This window comes from Pteronotus mesoamericanus, unplaced genomic scaffold (assembly GCF_021234165.1).
Source record: "Pteronotus mesoamericanus isolate MK-2021 breed Mesoamerican mustached bat unplaced genomic scaffold, CSHL_Meso_final contig_73, whole genome shotgun sequence".
Taxonomy (NCBI): Eukaryota; Metazoa; Chordata; class Mammalia; order Chiroptera; family Mormoopidae; genus Pteronotus; species Pteronotus mesoamericanus.
The window spans coordinates 698,179-716,301 of NW_026555245.1; the positions used below are offsets into that span (position 1 = coordinate 698,179).

The 18,123-nt window shown below is 36.1% G+C and overlaps 1 protein-coding gene across 1 annotated transcript in view; it reads right to left on the reverse strand.

Moving 5' to 3' along the window:
* The window catches only part of UBAP1 (ubiquitin associated protein 1), a 65,546-nt gene that overhangs the window by 21,259 nt on the left and 26,164 nt on the right, over positions 1 to 18,123 (reverse strand). Inside the window, exon 2 of the mRNA XM_054582908.1 lies at positions 7,184 to 7,224. Within this exon, the coding sequence (XP_054438883.1) occupies positions 7,184 to 7,217 (34 nt within the window). The 5' untranslated portion in view covers positions 7,218 to 7,224. The remainder of the gene's footprint in view (positions 1 to 7,183; positions 7,225 to 18,123) is intronic.

Here is an 18,123-nt window from a genome sequence, read left to right on the forward strand (position 1 = left end):
AAGCCTAAATCAGGTAACACTTGCAAAATTAGACAGATTGGTAGGTAGATAGACAAACACACACACACACACACACACACACACACACACACACACACACACACAATTACATAGAGATCTATATAAAGGAGGAAGAAAATGTTATTCAAACTCTAATAACAAAAAGAAGCTAGATAGCCTACAAAATTAGCTTTTTAATATACAATGTCAAGCATTGAATTAAAAATAAGATACACAAAGAAGAAAATGTGTTCCATCAAAAGAAGGACCAGTCATCAGACCCATATCCAGGGATGGCTAAGAAATTTAAATGAGAGTTTTAAAATACTATAATAAATATGTTAAAGAATCTAATGGAAAAGGTGAACATGTGTGAGCAGACAGGGAATTTCAACAGAGGTGGAAATATAGAGAGACAACAGGAAATGCTAGAAATGGAAAATACAGTATTAGAGAAGAAAAGTTTGATAGTTCATAAACCAGGCTATGCACTAATCCAAAGACAATACTCAGCAGAGGAAAAAATCAGAGAACCTGAAGTTAGGTCAAAAAAAAATTAACTGAATGGAAACACAAAGAAAGGAGTGGGAAAAATATGAAACAGCTTCATAAGGGATCTCTGAAACATTATCAAACAACCTAATGCACATTGTAATACCTGGAGTTTCAAAAGCATAAGAGACAACAGGGCAGAAGAAATGTGGTAAGAGATAGTGGCTGCAAATTTTCCAAAAGTGATTTAAAAAGACATCATGCCACAGATTCCAGATGTTTAGCTAACTCCAAGCAGGATAAATACATAGAAAACCACACCAAGGCACAAAACAGTCAAATGCTGAAAACAAAAAATACAGAGAAAATCTTAAAAGAAGGGCAACAGCATATCACACACAAGAGTCCAGTGATTAAATGATTGCCAACTTCTCTTTATAACACTGTAAAGCATTAACAGATCAACATTTAAAACCTTTTCTATAATATGAAGTACCCTTTTGTATCGCTCACTAGAAAAAGTATTTCAATATCTCAGTAGCAATTAAGCCAAGAGCAAAATGTACCTTTCCAGAAATTAGCTAAATGGTCATAAATAGGACAGGCTCAGCCTTTATAAGGGAAGGAGTTTACTTTTATTAAGTCAAGTTATAGAGAACTGTTTTCCTCAATTAAAATCTCAAGGTATATTTTTTTCCAGTATTAAAAGACTAATTTATTTGTTTGTTGAAATATTTTTTTAAAAAGGAAAGAAGTATTTTTTAGAATCCTTTGAAAGTCACTTCTGGAAAATAAATTTTTTTCTTAAATGAAACAAGAGGCTAATGAGATAAAGACTAACGAGGACTTACATTTTAAAGAACCAAGATCCAAGAGAGGCCTGATCTAAACTACATCAAGGTTTTGTAATGAACATAAATATTTTTAAAGGTCTTTGAGAAGTAGCTGCTTATATCTTTCATTCTGTTATTTAGGAATATATGGTTATTAATGACAGTGGAAGAAGTTCAACCTCAGTTAGAAAAAATAAACTTGAAGGTCAATCAAATACAGGCATAAGACAGAAGAGCACAAGATCTAATCAGCCCAAATACATAAACAGAAAAAAGCATTTTCATGAGAGCAGTTGTTACTTCCTTGTCCACACCCCAAATGCCCTAAAAGACTTACACACACACACACACACTCTCTCTCTCTCTCTCTCTTTCTCCCCTCTCTCTCTCTTCCTCTCCCTCCTTCTCCCTCTCTTTCTCCCCCTCTCCTCCCCTGCCTTCTCTAACCCCCAAGGGACCAGTCAGAGAATAACTAATTTAGGGGGATACTCTAAATTTTGATCAGATACCCCCTGATCAAGATACAACTCTAGCTATATGATATTGGCCACTTAAGCTGAAAGAGCCTGTTGCAAGAAGCACCATAACAGGTGGGGGGGGGGGCCCATTTTTGGCCCTATGTACTCTATACAGGTAGGCCAAAAAAGCAAGTCTGTGAAACAGAAGAATTAAAATGGAGCACATCCGCAGAGAAAAGCAGTGAGAGAAGTCTTTTTAGCTTCCAAAGTGATGGAGGGAGTAGTACCCTTAATTCCCTGGCTTTCTAATTTCAGCCTTATACAGCCAGGCTGAACTTGATTCCCTGCACTCAGATGCCTACAAGATTGCCTTTTAATTACTCTTCACTTCTTACCTTTAGTTTCTATTTCAACTGCATGTATGTAAAAAGAAGATTCTTAATATAAAACCCCAACTAAAGTCACCGAAACTCAACAGGAGCTCAGCAAAATAGAGCGTAAAAAACTCAAATTAAAGACAGAAAGAGAAAATCTTTTCTCAATTTTATTCAGGTAAAACATTTCACTCAACAAAAAATTTTAGGAGATAGAGAAAGTTCTAAAACGGCATTTACTGATCAGATAACTTCAGAATTATAACCTCTCTAAATTGGTTAACCAAAACACATAACTGGGGGGTCCAACTTACTTCAATCAATCAAAACGAGTTCCCTAAGGTTTGAGATAGAAAGGTTTTCTTTTGAAATAAGAGACTAAGTTTAAATTTTTCATTTTTGCTGTTTTCTCTCACTAGGCCTTTCCTATGTTCTTGACTGTCTTCTCTTTTCCCCTGAAAAAGGGATCCAGAGGCAACTTCAATCTACCTCTTTTATTATCATTTGAATGCAATCATGGGTAGCTTGGTAACAGGGATACATTCTGAGAAATGCACTGGTAGGTGATTTCATTAGTGTATGAACATCATAGAGTGCACTTACACAAACCTAGATGCTACAGCCTATTACACACATAGGCTATATGGTATAGCCTTATAGCTATGTGTGTAGCTGTAAACTGCAAGCCTGTAACTGCACTGAATACTGTAGGCAACAGTAGCCCAATGGTAAATATTTACCTAGATGTAGAAAAGGTACAATAAAAATATGGCATAAAAGAGAAAATGATACACCTGGCAATTACCATGACTGGAGCTTGTGGAACTGGAAGTTGCTCTGGGTGAGTCAGTGAGTGAATAGTGAGCCTACGTAAATGCCTAGGACATTACTGTAAAATTTATAAACACTGTACCTTTAGGCTGCACTTACATAACATTTATTCTTTCTTCAATCATAAATTAACCTTAGCTTTACTGGAACTTTTCTAAACTTAATTTTTTTTTAACTTTTCAACTCTCTTCTAATAACACCACAAATACATTGTACAGCTATATAAAAATACTTTTATTTATATATCCTTATTCTCTAAGCTTTTCTCTTTTTTAAAATTTTTAATTGTTTACTTTTTAAACTTTTCTGTTAAAAACTAAGACACACACAAACACACATTAGCCTAGGTCATCAGGAACATCAACATCACTGTCTTCTTCCTCCGAATCTTGTCCCTCTAGGAGGCCTTCAGGGGCAATAACACACATGGAGCTGTCATCTCCTAGGATAACAATGCCGACTTCTGGAATACCTCCCTGAAGGACCTGGCTCTTCTTGAGAAGGTGTCACTCTTTCCAGAAATATGTCCATAGGGGTTTGCTCAGTTTGTTTCTTTTTTCCAACACAAATTTGTTCCTAGGCAGACAATGCACCATACACATTCCTGTTAATGAAAACCCTGTACTGTTGGGGTCCACAGTTTCAACTTTTTAGAAGCTTACAAAAGTCTGTGAAAGTTTCTTTTTTAAAATCCACAACTGAGGACCTTTTTTCATTGCTTTCAGAGAAAGGGAGAGATAGAGAGAAATATCAGTTGGTTGCCTTCTCATACGTGCCCCAAAGGGGAATCAAAACCCACAACCTGAGAATCAAACCCGCACCCTTTTGATCTACGGAACGATTCTCCAACCAACTGAGCCACACTGGCCAAGTGCAAAATCTTTTGCTAAATCCTCCATTGTGAATTTTCTTGGGTGGGGGCGCGGGGGGGGGTTCTTCTTTTATTCTCCTGCAGTTGTCTCTTCTTCAGCTATGTGTTCCTGGTTCCAGTTCCAACAACTCCTCATTAGTCAGTTCATCAGGAACCACCTCTAGGAGTTCCTCAATGTCACCCTCATCCACATCCAGATTAAAGTGGTCTGCCATCTCAACCACAGCCTTGTTGATTTTTGCAATCTCCTCATCCTTGGCAAATCCTTTGAAGTCATAGATGAACCTACTGAGTGTCTTCTTCCAGATGTCATTCGCACACTTGGTGACAATATCCCGAGCTCAAGCAAGGGTCTTGATGCAGTCACAGGTGTTATAATCCTCCCAGAATTCCACCAGTGCACTTACACAAACCTAGATGCTACATTAAACCTCAGTTGCAGCAGTAGACTGGGCAAAGGTCCTCCTCAGGTGGTGGGCCTGAAAAGCTGCTGTAACTCCTCTGCCCACTGATTGGACCAAAGAGTGGTATTTGGAGGGGGAACCACCACTTTGACTTTGGGATAAAGATCACCAATAAAAGGAGAATGTCCAAAAGCATTACCAACAATACACAAAATCTTGAAAGGTACGTTATTTTCCAAATAGTACATCGCCATTCGCAGGCACAGCAATACAGGAGAGCATCTTGGAAGAGGAGCTCAATCATCCATGAATTCTTACTGTTCCTGTTGCATGCTGGCAGTGTTTACTGATATGCTTGAAGGCCCTGGCGTTCTCACTGTGCCAGATCACAGAGTTTCGATTTGTAGCCTGCAACAGTGTCCCCAAGCAAGACTGTTGTCCTGTCCTTAAAACCTTGTAACCAGGCATGGACTTGGCCTCCTTAATAGATGAAAGTCCTTTCAGACATCTATTTCCAGAATATGGAGGTTTTGTCCATAGTGAATATTTGCTCTGGCAAGTAATTTTCCTCCACAATCAGCACATCTAGAATTTCCAAAAATTCTTCAGCTGCCTTCACACCAGCACTCTGAGACTCACCAGTCTCTTTTTCATTATGTAATGAATAACAATTCTTAAATCGTTTAACCCACCCAGAGCTAGCAGTAAATTGAATACTATGGTCAGATCCAGCCTTTTCTTTCAACATCACAAACTTTTTGCCTTGGCTGTCATCATCACAGTGCTGTGACGGATAGAAACGCTATTTATCTGGTCTTCAGTCCAGGTTATTAGAAGTTTCTCTATGTCTGATATAGGCCCTTCTCAAATTTGTATTAGTCTTAATGTCATCAATGAAGCACATACTTTAACAGCTTCTGTCATTTTGTTCTTGTTCTTCAAGACTACAACTATGGTGGAATGAGTCATGCCTGACTGGCAAGCAATAACCATCACTGATTTTCCACCTTTGTAGTCCCTGATCACTCTTAATTTTGTTTCCAGATCATTCATTCAATATGGCTGCTTACTGGCAACATTAGCAGTGGATTTTTGTACACTTACCAGCCACGATGAAGAAAACAACACAAGACTAAATCATACACAAGAGAAAATGATGCAATCTAGAGATGCAGTAAACATGTGATGCCTGAGGCTGCTCCTGACACAACAGAGCATATTGTTTTACAGCAAACTTTTTAAAAAATATAGAAAGAATATACTCTAAAATAACAATAAAAAGTATAATACAGTAAATACATAAACCAGTATCATGGTTGTTTACTATTATTATCAAGCATTATGTACTGGACATAATTGTATGCGCTACAGTATTATAAGGTGGCAGTGCAGTAAGCTTGTTTATACCGGCAACGCCACAAACACAAGAGTAATGCACTGCTGTGCTACAATGTTATGACAGCTATCACATCACCAGGTGACAAGACTTTTTCCTCTCCATTAAAATTTTGTGGGACCATCATCCTATATTTGGTCTGTTGTTAACCAAAATATCATTATGCAGCATATAATCTTACTTTGAAAGAGTCCTTTCAACAACAGAATACAACAAAACAACAGAATAACTTAACTGGCATATCTGATGCCTGTTACAGAAAATACAAATTTCAGAGTGTGAATAACTTAAACCCAAAGAGATTTAACAAAATATATGCAAGTAATGAATGCAAGTATATATACAATGGCAATTCAAAATATTAAAGCTGTTATAGAAAGTATATAAGCAAGTTAACACCACAATGACTGCTGTTCTACCCTGGCTCAGCTGAGTGGTAATATAAAGCAACCTCGGAGTTCAGAAGACCAGACCAACATATACTGTCAAGCTGTCTAGCAAATCATTCTTACAATGACGTGATTTTTAAAATGAAAGATCAGTTTTAAAACCCTTTAAAAAACAATTGTGTTATCTGGATATTTCTGGTGTTCAATTCTTTCCTTCTACTGTATGAAAAGAGGTCTCCAATTATAACTTATTAGGCACTTCCATTGCTCCCAAATGCAGACAATACAGTTTTCAAAAGTCATATTTTAGAAAAAGATGGTAAATATTAGTCTCTAATACAAAACTGTCATTACTACTACTGATACTTTTATAATATATTGATCTACTGATCATGGTTTATTTGTAGTACATTACTTCCTTGGTGGGGGCAACTAAACCAAAATATTATTAAGTGCTGACTCAAAATTGAGAATTCTTCACATAAGATAGAGAAGAGCAATCACCAAGGAATGATAACTACTTCAGAATACTGCTAAAAAACAACAAAAATGCAGCCTCCCTAACCATTCCTGGTAGTTTCAAGTAAAATGACCACAGAGAGACTATTATCTATCCATTTGAGGAACTACTTCATTATTAAAGCTATCTGTAGAAACAGACTCGTAGATACAGAAAACACACTGATAGTCATCAGAAGGAAGGGGGGTTGGAGGACTGGGTAAAAAAGGTGAAGGGATTAAGAAGTACAAACTGGCAGTTACAGAACAGTCTCAGGTATGTAAATTACAGCATCAGGAATATAGGCAATAATATTGTAATAACTCTGTATGGGGCCAGGAGGGTATCTGAAATATCATGGGGGACCCCTTTGTAAAGTATGATTGTCTAACCCCTATACTGTACAAGAACTAACATAGAATACTGAATACAAATTGTAACTGAAATAAAAATTCCAAAATAAAAAATATACATTGAACATTAGAGTTATCTACAGAATATGTATGCTACCCTGTTGTACAATTTTATTTTTCTCAAGATGCTCATTTAAATAAACTCTTTAAGCACTTAAGTGATTTCAAATTCTCTGATCAAATCAAAACTAAAAGCATGGTATCTAACAGTCAGTCTACTCACCATGAAAATCTGCACCCAACTTCTTAGAAGCCATTTAGAATCTGAAAAACAAAGAAATACTTCTTAGGCTCACGATGCCTTGAAGGAATATAAACAAATCATTACAAGGAAATTGAGACTATAAAAAAAAACCCAAGACAACTAAAAGGTGACAGAACTGATACAGTCTTCAAACTCCTCAGTGCCAAAGTCTCAAAAAAGAAAGCAGAAAGGGGGAGAATTTAGTTTCTAGAGAAAAATTAAACACTTCTCGTATCTGAACGTTCTGGGGGAAAAAATGACAGTAGCACACAAGCCACTGACCAATTTACATGCAAATTATCAAAAGAAAAAATTACTAAGTATGTATCCCCCTGATATAAATTATGTTAATAATAGAATAAGGAAGATATTCCATTTTACTCAGTTTTGCAAAATTACAACTTTTACTGGAAATTAACTATAACTGTTAAGACTGAAATTTTTGAAATGAGGAATGAATGACACAGCCTTTTGTACTGTTTTAATTTTGTATAAAATTAAAAAAGGGGGGGAAAACCCATAAAGCCACATATCTAGCTTAGTATTATCTTTGTACTTTCAACCCTTAGATAAGTAGGTACAAAGTCTTGCACAAATACTCTGAGCTCTTCAACCTAAATTGATCTCCCTTGATATGGTATGTTTATCCCTCTAATTTACCTAAGACATAAGCAAAAAAAAAAAAAAAAATTTTATGACCCATGGACATGAACAACGGTGGGGGTCTGGCTGAGGGAGTACGGGGTGCTGGGGGCAAAGGGAGAAAATCAGGAGAACTGTAAGAGCATGATTAACAAAATATAATTAAAAATAAATAAAATATGAAAAAAGAAAAAAAAACAAGCTGAAAAGTGCAACTACAAATAACATTATCTTAATATATCTTTACCTGGTAAAATACCTTCTAAACCTAGCTTATACATAGAGCACAGCTAAAACAGTTTTTAAAATGCAGGCACCATCACTAGTAGGATTTCTCTATGGGATGATGAAAGTGTTCTAAAATTGATTGTGAAGATGATTCTAAAACCCTGTAAATTAGTACTAAACAATGTACTAAATACTAAAAAATTAATACTAAAATTAATATTTAAGAATTGTATTCTTAATAGGTGAATTGTATGGCATGTGAATTCTATCTATAAAATTGTTACGAGACCTGGCTAGTGTGGGTCAGTGGATTAAGTGCCAGCCTGCGAGCAGAAAGGCTGCTGGTCCAATTCCCTGTAAGGGCACATGCCTGGGTTGTGGACCGTTTGGGAGTGCAACAGGCAACCAACCACTGTTTCTCTCCCTCTCTTTCTATACCCCTTTCCCTCTCTCTAAAAGTAAGTAAAATCCTTAGAAACTGTTACCAAAAAAATGTAGCTCTAGCTCTGACTGGTGTGGTTCAGTGAGCTGGGCATCACCCCAGAAACCAAAGGGTCACCAGATCAAATCCCACTCAGAACACATGCCTAGGTTGCAGGCCAGGTCCTTGGCTGGGGGTAGTATGGGGCATGCAAGAGGCAACTGATCGATATTTCTCTCACACACTGATGTTTCTCTCCCTCTCTTTCTCCCTCCCTTCCCCTCTAAAAATAAATAAAAATCTTTAAAAAATAGTAGCTCTAAATTTGGATTTGGTGAGCTGTGCAATTAAAGAATGATAATTAGGTATAGAAGAAGGGAAAGAAACAGATGAGTGACATCTTTTCACTCTCATATCTATTATGAATGAAATAACTAATAATTTTATGCATTGGTAAAAGAATTTTATTCATTTTTATAATCTGTATTATAATAAATTAACTGCAGTTACCAAACAAAACAAATCACTTCCAATAGCTCATTCCTGATTCTAACTTAGCCAAGGCCATTTCATATAGGCATTTCCCTAACTTAGTTTATATGCAACTTATCTATCTGTTCTACAGTAGGCAGGAAGTCACAACAGCAGCAAGAGGCATGTATTAGTCCTAATGTCCAGTGAACTCAGAAGTGTAGGTGTCCCCACATTAAGGCCTACCAGACGGCAAGTGTCATTCAAGGATAGTTTAAAGTGTCAACAGCAAAGAATTATGCCATTTCTATTCCTCATAGAAAGTTACTGGTTAGTTAACTGCTATGGACTTAATAATGACACTGAGTAGAAGACAGAGACTGTACCCAACCCCCATAAAGATAAAAATTATGATGTATAAAACAGTCTCAGATTTCAAAAGAAAGAAACCATATTTTTAAATTTGCAAAAAGATAAAAATCAGAAAAGTAATTGCCTTTCAATGGTAGGGCTGGAAATAATTCATAACATTTTTCTATGGATTTTGAACATTCTGTGGCAAACAGGTATTCTTTTATAATTTCTTTAAAGCTTTATTTTAAAAGTTTCAGTTTCCACAATGATGTGGGTATAAAGTACTCTGGTTGATAATCTAGTTAATAAAGTTGAAATTATAAAATATATGGATCAGCAATTTTCAAAGAACCAACAAACTATAATGAAAATGATTTAACCTTGTTATATGCACAAAAGACATTTCATAGGCTCTTAAAGGGTTTACAGTCATCATAAAATACATAAACCATAACAATACAGAGACTTTTAAACCCAAAAGCAAGATTCTTGGCAGCCTCAACCTTCCCACATAAGCACATACCAGAAATGTGTTCTTCTAAATCTCTGCTGGGAAAGAGGCAGTATCTAAGCATGCAGCAATGAGAGTTGTGAATATGCTCACAGACAGAAATGAGCATTTTCATCTCTGTGTCCTTAATATTTATTGATATTGTTGGATATCAGCTCTCTGAAGCAGCAGCTATTTTTGAGAGGTAAGACTAGGGAGAGGCTACTTGAGCTCCTGATTTAATAGATAATTTGGCAAACAAGCTAACATCAAGGATGTTTTAAAGAAGTTCCACCAAATTTAAATGGATTCTTTCTTTTTTAATTGATTTAAGAGAGAGCACAAGCGGGGGTGGGAGGGGGCGGATGGGGGACAGACATCAGTATGAAAGAGAAACATCAATCATCCCCTATATGGGCCCCAACCAGGGATTGAACCCACACCTAGGTATGTGCCTTGACAAGGGATTGTACCCACAATCTTTTACCCCCAGCCAAGGACCTGGCCTGCATGAGACAACACTCCAACCAACTGAGCCACCTGGCCAGGCTTAAATGGATTCTTAACTGCTGTTTTTAATGGCTCTACCAAAAGACAACCCACAGAATGAGAGAAAATATTTGCAAATTATTTGTCAGATAAGAAATTTGTATCTAGAACATATAAATAATCCTACAACTCAATAATCAAAAGACAAATAATCCAATTAGAAAATAGGCAAAAGGATCTGGAAGTCAATTATCCGAAGATAAACAAATAACCAAGAAGCACTTGAGATGTTCAACATCATTATTCATTCACTAGGGAAATGCGAATTGAAAACTCCTCTCCCTACCCCCGAGTTAAAGCATGCATATTATCTGCAACAAAGCAAAATTTCAATTAAAAAAATAAATGAAAATTAAAACTATAGTACACTTATTACTAAATAAATGTAAGTTCTTTAAAATTATGTCTCAATAGAGCTGATAAAATGTAGATTTTCTAGGAGTTTTCTAAGATTAAGATAATTACTGAATGCAACTCTTACTATATTTTCCACAAACCTAAGGTATACAAAAAAATACACATTGATCATTTACAGTAAAAATTTTTGTTTGGTATGCAGTAAAATTTCACTGTCTCAAGGATCAAAAGCATTTTAATAGCCACTTAGGATCAAAATTCTTTTCCTGAAACATCTAAGCAAACTCAAGTGACATATATATAAGCTTCTTCATAAACTTCTTATATTTTATTTAATTATAACCATTTATTTTCTAGTTACTTTCTATAATCTAAGTGTTCAATTATGGAAAATAATGAAATTATGCAAAATTCAAAATATGGGTCATAATGGCATTAAATGTTTACTGAAAATAAGTAATGGGAAATAAGTATAAGCTTTAAAATGTTTTTACAAGATGAATTACTTTAGCTATGTAAAAAATGTGCACAAAACACCACTGAAGGAAACACATTTGTCCACAATGTAAAACTATAAATGTTCACAGGGAGAAAAAAATTTCATAAGCCAGCATAAATTTCCACTAAAATAAATGTAAGTGTTTCTATTAAAGAAAAAGTATCAAGAAAAAGTAACAATTACACAGTCTTCATTTCAAAAGCTTTTACACTAATAAAATGTAGAAATCCCTGGAGCAACCAGGGACTTCAACAACAGTCTATTTTGCCAGTTCCATGCCACTTCAGTTCAAATGCTACAGAAAGAAAATGGTAACTTAAACTTTGAACCACTGATTAAGACATCCAAAAACAAAACAAAAAAAAAGGATGAAACAGGTAACAAGAGAACTGCAGGGAGAGAAGAAGGAGCTAGAGTGCAAGAGGCAGAAGAGATGGAGTAAGGAATGGAAAAAGGGAAAGATGAAGAGGGTAGGGGAAAGCAAATTGGAGTAGTAGACTAGGGGGATGAAAACAAACATCCTAGGAAAGTCCAGGCCCTTTCAAAAAGGGAAGAGAAAGCCTAAGGGCAATTATATTAATATTTTCATTTTCTTTCTTGCCTTTCATCATTAAATTACTCCTACGTAAAATTACATGCTATAAACAGCTTCCCAATACACAATAGCAATTTAGTATCTCAGTAAGTTATCACAGTCACATTTATATTACAAGAGTTGCAATCAGTAATCCCCCAAGATACAAATTAATCCAGGAAATTCTCCAGTTTCCAAAAAAGATGGCTTTGGGGATCATTAAATTTCAAGTCTGAAAACAAAGTTAACACCCATATAACAAGCACTCATACCAACATACATATGACAAAAATCACATGTTTAACTATTAATAGTCAACACTAGGATATACTACATGAGAAAAAGCTTTCCTTTTTCTCAGTCCTCAGAGCCATTTTGGAGCCTCAGTTCCCTCATTAGTAAAATTAGGGTAGCAGCCCTCAGTGGACTGAGTGTCTGCCTGTGAACCAAAAGGTTGCTGGTTCGATTCCCAGATACGGCACATGCCTGGGTTGTGTGCCAGGCCCCCAGTTGGGGGCATGCTAGAAGCAATCAGTTGATGTTTCTCTCACGTATCAGTGTTTCCCTCTACTTTCACCCTTCTCCCCTCTCTCCAAAAATAAATAAAATATTTTTTAAAAGAGTAGTAGATTAATAACCAACCCCACATAAATCTATAATGGTAGAATAAAATGAAGGAAAAATATTCATGTTTATAAATTAAATATTCAGCATTCAAGATAAATGATATCATCATTTACCATACACCATAACTTTCAAGATGTCCATTGGCAAAATAAAAAGCTGTCCATATAGCAACCAAAAATCCTCTCCCCCTCCCCATCTCTCTCTTTTTTTTTTTTTTTTTTTTTTTTTAATGATCCATGTAACCCAGAGGCCTGGAAACCATTTTTGTTACACCACATATAAAATAATTACCTCAAATGAGTCTAACAATAAAAACAAAAGAACATACTTTTAAATACTGCCTGAGATACAGAAGAGCTCAACAAAGGTTGGTGGACTGAAAATAACTTGCCATAGAGTAAACCATTTTCCAAGTACTGTGTCAGTAAACTGTTGTACCTAGACAAAAAGCGTAGATTTTCATTTGAAAATATTACAATTTTATTTTGAATGAAGAATGTGGCTGTGAACACTGAATTGAGGTTATGAAACCTTACATTCAGTCCTTTAAGGCTGAGAATTAGCCAGACGCTGGTTTCAGGATCTATCACTATCCACAAGTTCTGTGTATGCAAAACTAAGCTCTCTTACTATTAGCTACTGCGTATCAGCATAGCTGGCTGAAGATGAAAGGCCAACAACAGAGGTCAACAGTACACTGATTCATACTGCAGAGCATTTCAATAGCCCCAGTAAGCTTTTCTTTATGCATTAAGAAGTTAATGCATAAAGCTGGAATACTGTTTGTTCAGTCAGGTTTTTCCTGAACACCACTGTCTTATGGAAAGCTAAAAAGGAAAATCCAAATTTGAGTCATTAACCTGAAAAAACAAGATGTAATGGGCTCTGCTATTTTGGAAAACGGGAATGTATCTATGTAGATATGGAAGTAAGAGTAAGTCAGTCTTATGATGGTAGTTATATTTGGGTGATGTGTTTACAGGTGGAGCTTTTGGTTTTTCTTTTGTGCTATTTGCTTTTAAGTTTTTTTATACACATACTTTGTGTATCTAGTGAGCAACAGAGGGGAAAAAACCCTATCATATACCTGCAAGAGGGTTAAAAAGAAACAACATAATATAATAGAGAAAGGGGAAAAAGAATATACCAGTGGTTTCTATATAAGTAAAAATACCTAGAAACACACAAGGTTCTAGATTACAGGCTTCACAGAGATATAACAGATGTTTGATTTTACTGGCAATAAAGGATGCAATCCATGATGAAGAGCTAACATTATAAATTGCCTCAAGTAACAGCATCACCACTCACAAAGCAAAAACTATAGGAAACAGAACTAGGTAGAAATACATAATTAATAAGGTAGATGTAATTTGTGTATATGTCAAAAGCACTCTAAAAGCATAATATACCTTTTTAAGTATCCATAGGACACTTCACAAAAATTTAAATAAATATCAGGCCACAAAAAATTCCAATAAGTTTCCAAAATCAGAAGTAGCACACACAATAGCTGAAATACAAAAAAATTAGAAATTACATTTTAAAAAGAGTCCTACTTACTATCTGATTTTCTAAACTGTCTCTTAGAAAACTCATGGGTCAAAGAGAAAACCAAAAATAAAATTGAAGAAAATAATGACAATACAAATACTGCATTAAAACAGACAGCTAAAACAGAACTCATGAAAATTCACAGCACAAGGACTTAGGATATAAATAACCACTTAAAAAAAGCACAAGAATAGAAATAATAAAAACAATTAAAAATCACAAAAGTAGATCAAGTAATAAACTGAAAAACTGGTTCTTTGGAAAGCAGATAAACCGTCCAGCTAATTTTTTTTTTTAAGAGGGAGGGAGACTTTGGGCCAAGATAGAAGTATAGGTAGATACACTTTGCCTCCTTGCACCACCAAAAGAAGGACAACAAATTTAAAAACAAAAAATAACCAGACCACCAGAAAATCAAACTGTACAGAAGTCCAACAACCAAGGAGCTAAAGAAGAAACATTCATACAGACTGGTAGGAGGGGCGGAGATGGCCCGACAACCGGCTGGTGGACTGGGCAGTCCCACATTTGCAAGCGAATAAGCCAGGAGGAACAACTGGGGAGTGAGACAGACCATGCAACCTAGGGTTCCAGCACAGGAAACTAAGGCCTCAAAACCTCTGGCTGTAAAAATATGTGGGGGGGGTGCAGCACTAGGAAAAACACCCAGCCTCACAGGAGAGTTCGTTGAAGAAACCCACAGGGTCCTAGGATGTACACAAACCCACCCACCTGGGAATCAGTACTAGAAGGACTTAATTTGCTTGTGGGAAGTGGGGGAAGTGACTGAAAGCCTGCTAAGAGCCAAGCAAATGGCATTGTTCGCTCTCTGACCCCTCCCCCCACATATGGTGTCACAACGCAGTGACATGGGTTGACTTGCCCTGGTAAATACCTAAGGCTCCATCCCATCCAAAGTAATAGGTGTTCTGAGACAAAGAAATATGGCCCAAATGAAAGAACAGATCAAAGCTCCAAAAATAGAGCTAAACAATGAGGAGATAGCCAACCTATCAGATGCACAGTTCAAAACACTGGTCATCGGGATGCTCACAGAATTGTTTGAGCGTGGCTGCAAAATAGAGGAAAAAGTGAAGGTTATGCAAAGTGAAATAAAGAAAAATTTACAGGGAGACAACAGTAAACGGAAGGAAACCGGGACTCAAATAAACTGTCTGGAGCAGAAGGAAGAGATAACCGTTCAACAAGAACAGAAAGAAACAAGAATTCGAAAAAATAAGGAGAGGCTTAGGAACCTCTGGGACAACTTTAAATGTCCCAACATCCAAATCATAGGGGTGCCAGAAGAAGAAGAGGAGCAAGAAATTGAAAACTTACTTGAAAAAATAATAAAGGAGAACTTCCCCAATCTGGGAAATACACTTCCAGGAAGTCCAGGAAGCTCGGAGAGTCCCAAAGAAGTTGGACCCAAGGAAGCACACACGAAGGCACATCATAATTATATTACCCAAGATTAAAGATAAGGAGAGAATCTTATAGCAGCAAGAGAAAAGGAGACAGTTACCTACAAATGAGTTCCCATAAGACTATCTGCTGATTTCTCAAAAGAAACCTTAGAGGGAAGAAGGAGCAGGAAAGAAGTATTCAAAGTCGTGAAAGGCAGGGACCTACATCCAAGATTACTGTCTAGCAGAGCTATCATTAGAATGGAAGGGCAGATAAAGTGCTTTTCAGACAAGGTCAAGTTAAAGTTCATCATCACCAAGCCCTTATTATAGGAAATGTTAAAGGGACTTATCTAAGAAAAAGATGAAGATCAGAAACTACAAACAGTAAAATGGTAACTCACAACTATCAACAACTGAACCTAAAAAACAAAAACAAAAAACAAACTAAGCAAACAACTAGAATAGGAACAGAATCATAGAAATGGAGGCCAGAGGGGAGGGGAGGAGCGAGGGAAAAGATGCAGGGAATAAGCAGCATAAATAGTAGGTACAAAATAGACCAGGCGAGGTTAAGAAAAGTATAGGAAATGGAGAAGCCAAAGAACTTATATGTACGACCCATGGACATGAACTAAGGCAGGGGAGAATGCTGGTGGGAGGGGTGGTGCAGGGCAGAGGGGAATAAAGGGGAGGAAAAAAGAGGGGGAGAAATTATATAGAGAAAATTAAAATAATCCTAAAACATTGCTTTTTTCACTCCTTTGCAAATACATTTGAGAACTTAGCTAAAATGGATACTTTTCTAGGAAAACATTAACTATCAAAACAGACCCTAAACAAGGCAGAATACTTAACCAGACTTAATCAGAAAGAGAAAAAGTTATCAAAGAGCTCTTGCCACCTCAACTCCAATGAGGTTTTGATGGTTCCAAAACGTAAGAAAAGGAAAGGCCCTGTGGCTCAGTGGATTGAGTACTGGCCTACAAATCAAGGGGTCCCTGGTTTGATTCCCCGTCAGGGCACATGCCTCGGTTGCAGGCTAGGTCCCTAGTGTGGGGTGTGTGAGAGGCAACCACACATTGACTCTTTTCTCCCTCTCCTTCTTCCTCCCTCCCTACTCTCTAAAAATAAATAAATAAAATCTTCAAAAAATAAAGTTTCTATTTTTTTTACAAAGCACAATATTGATGGCATAAAAAAGATAACTACAGAAAAATATCATGTATGCATACAAATTAAAAATCTTCAAAATAAAAAGTGCAAATTGAGTTTATAGTACATTAAAGGAATATATCATGTTTAAATGGGACTTATTCCATGAATACAGAATAGTTCAATATTAGGAATCTGCTGATAAAATTCACCATATATTAATAGATTTAAGAGGAAAAATCGCAAAGCCATCTCCTTAACATGAGGTTAAAACAACAACAAAAAAAATCCATTTCTTTCAACACAAAAGCCAAAGAATACTGACTAATGGGGAAACTACAGGATTCCCACTACGTACAGTAGTAACAAGACAAAGATGTCCATTATTATCACAATAACTAACAGTTATTTAATATTACATTTTTAAAAGTAAAATATATAAAAAGTCAGAAGAGACTATTCCAGGGAAACACAAAGTTATTGCAAATATAAGAAAATACAATAAAGTGTTTCTGGGTACAAAATTAATATTCTGAAACAAACAGCCCTCATATATACAATGACCACATAAGAAATGTAATGAAAACATACAATGTACCACAGGAGTTAAGAAGTAAAAACAGCCCTGGATTGGTACCATTGCTTAGAGCATCATTCTGATATGCCAAGGTTGTGGGTTCTGTCTCCAGTCACATACAAGAATCAACCAATGAATGCATAAATAAGTGGAACAACAAACTGATCTTTCTGCTTCCTTCTCTCTACCCTCTTTCTTTCTTTCTTCCTCCCTCCCTCTCTCTTAAATCAATAAATAAAAAATTTTAATAGATGTAAAAATAAAATGTAAAGGAATAAAATTAAAAGTCTATTAAAAGACACAAAAGATGACTTACACAATTGGAAAAACATGATAATCTTGGACAGGACACACAACATCATTAAGATCAATTCTGCTGCCCTAGCTGGTGTGGCTCATTTGGTTGAGCACTGACATATGAACCAAAAGGGCTCAGGTTTAACTCCTGGCATACGCCTGGGTTGTGGGCCAGATCCCCAGTTGGGGGCACGAGAGAGGCAACCAATCAATGTTTCTCTCACACACTGATGTTTCTCTCCCTCTCTTTCTTGCTCCCTTCCCCCTCCCTAAAAAATAAATATAATCTTTAAAAAAAATAAGATCAATTCTCCCTATATTACTATGTAAATTTGGCATGATGCAAAGGACGACTGAAGTATTCTGTTTTTGTTTTTTATACTACACAAACTGATTCTAAAGTTCGTATGATAACAACAACTATGGAACAACAACCAAGAAAGCTCCATATAAAATAATGAAGGAAGACTAGCCTATCAAATGTTAAAATATTTATTATAAGATATAGTACTTAAAGCTGTACTGTACTGATAAAGAAACATATCAATGGAACAGAAATCCCTAAAATACCCCAAATACAGAAATTTGGTGTATGATAAAGCTGCATTTAAAATCTGTGAAGTGATGGGACAACTGGGTAGCCACCTAGAAAAAACATAACATTGGATTCTCACCTCACACTCCTTACCAAAATAAATTCCAGATGGATTAAAGGTAT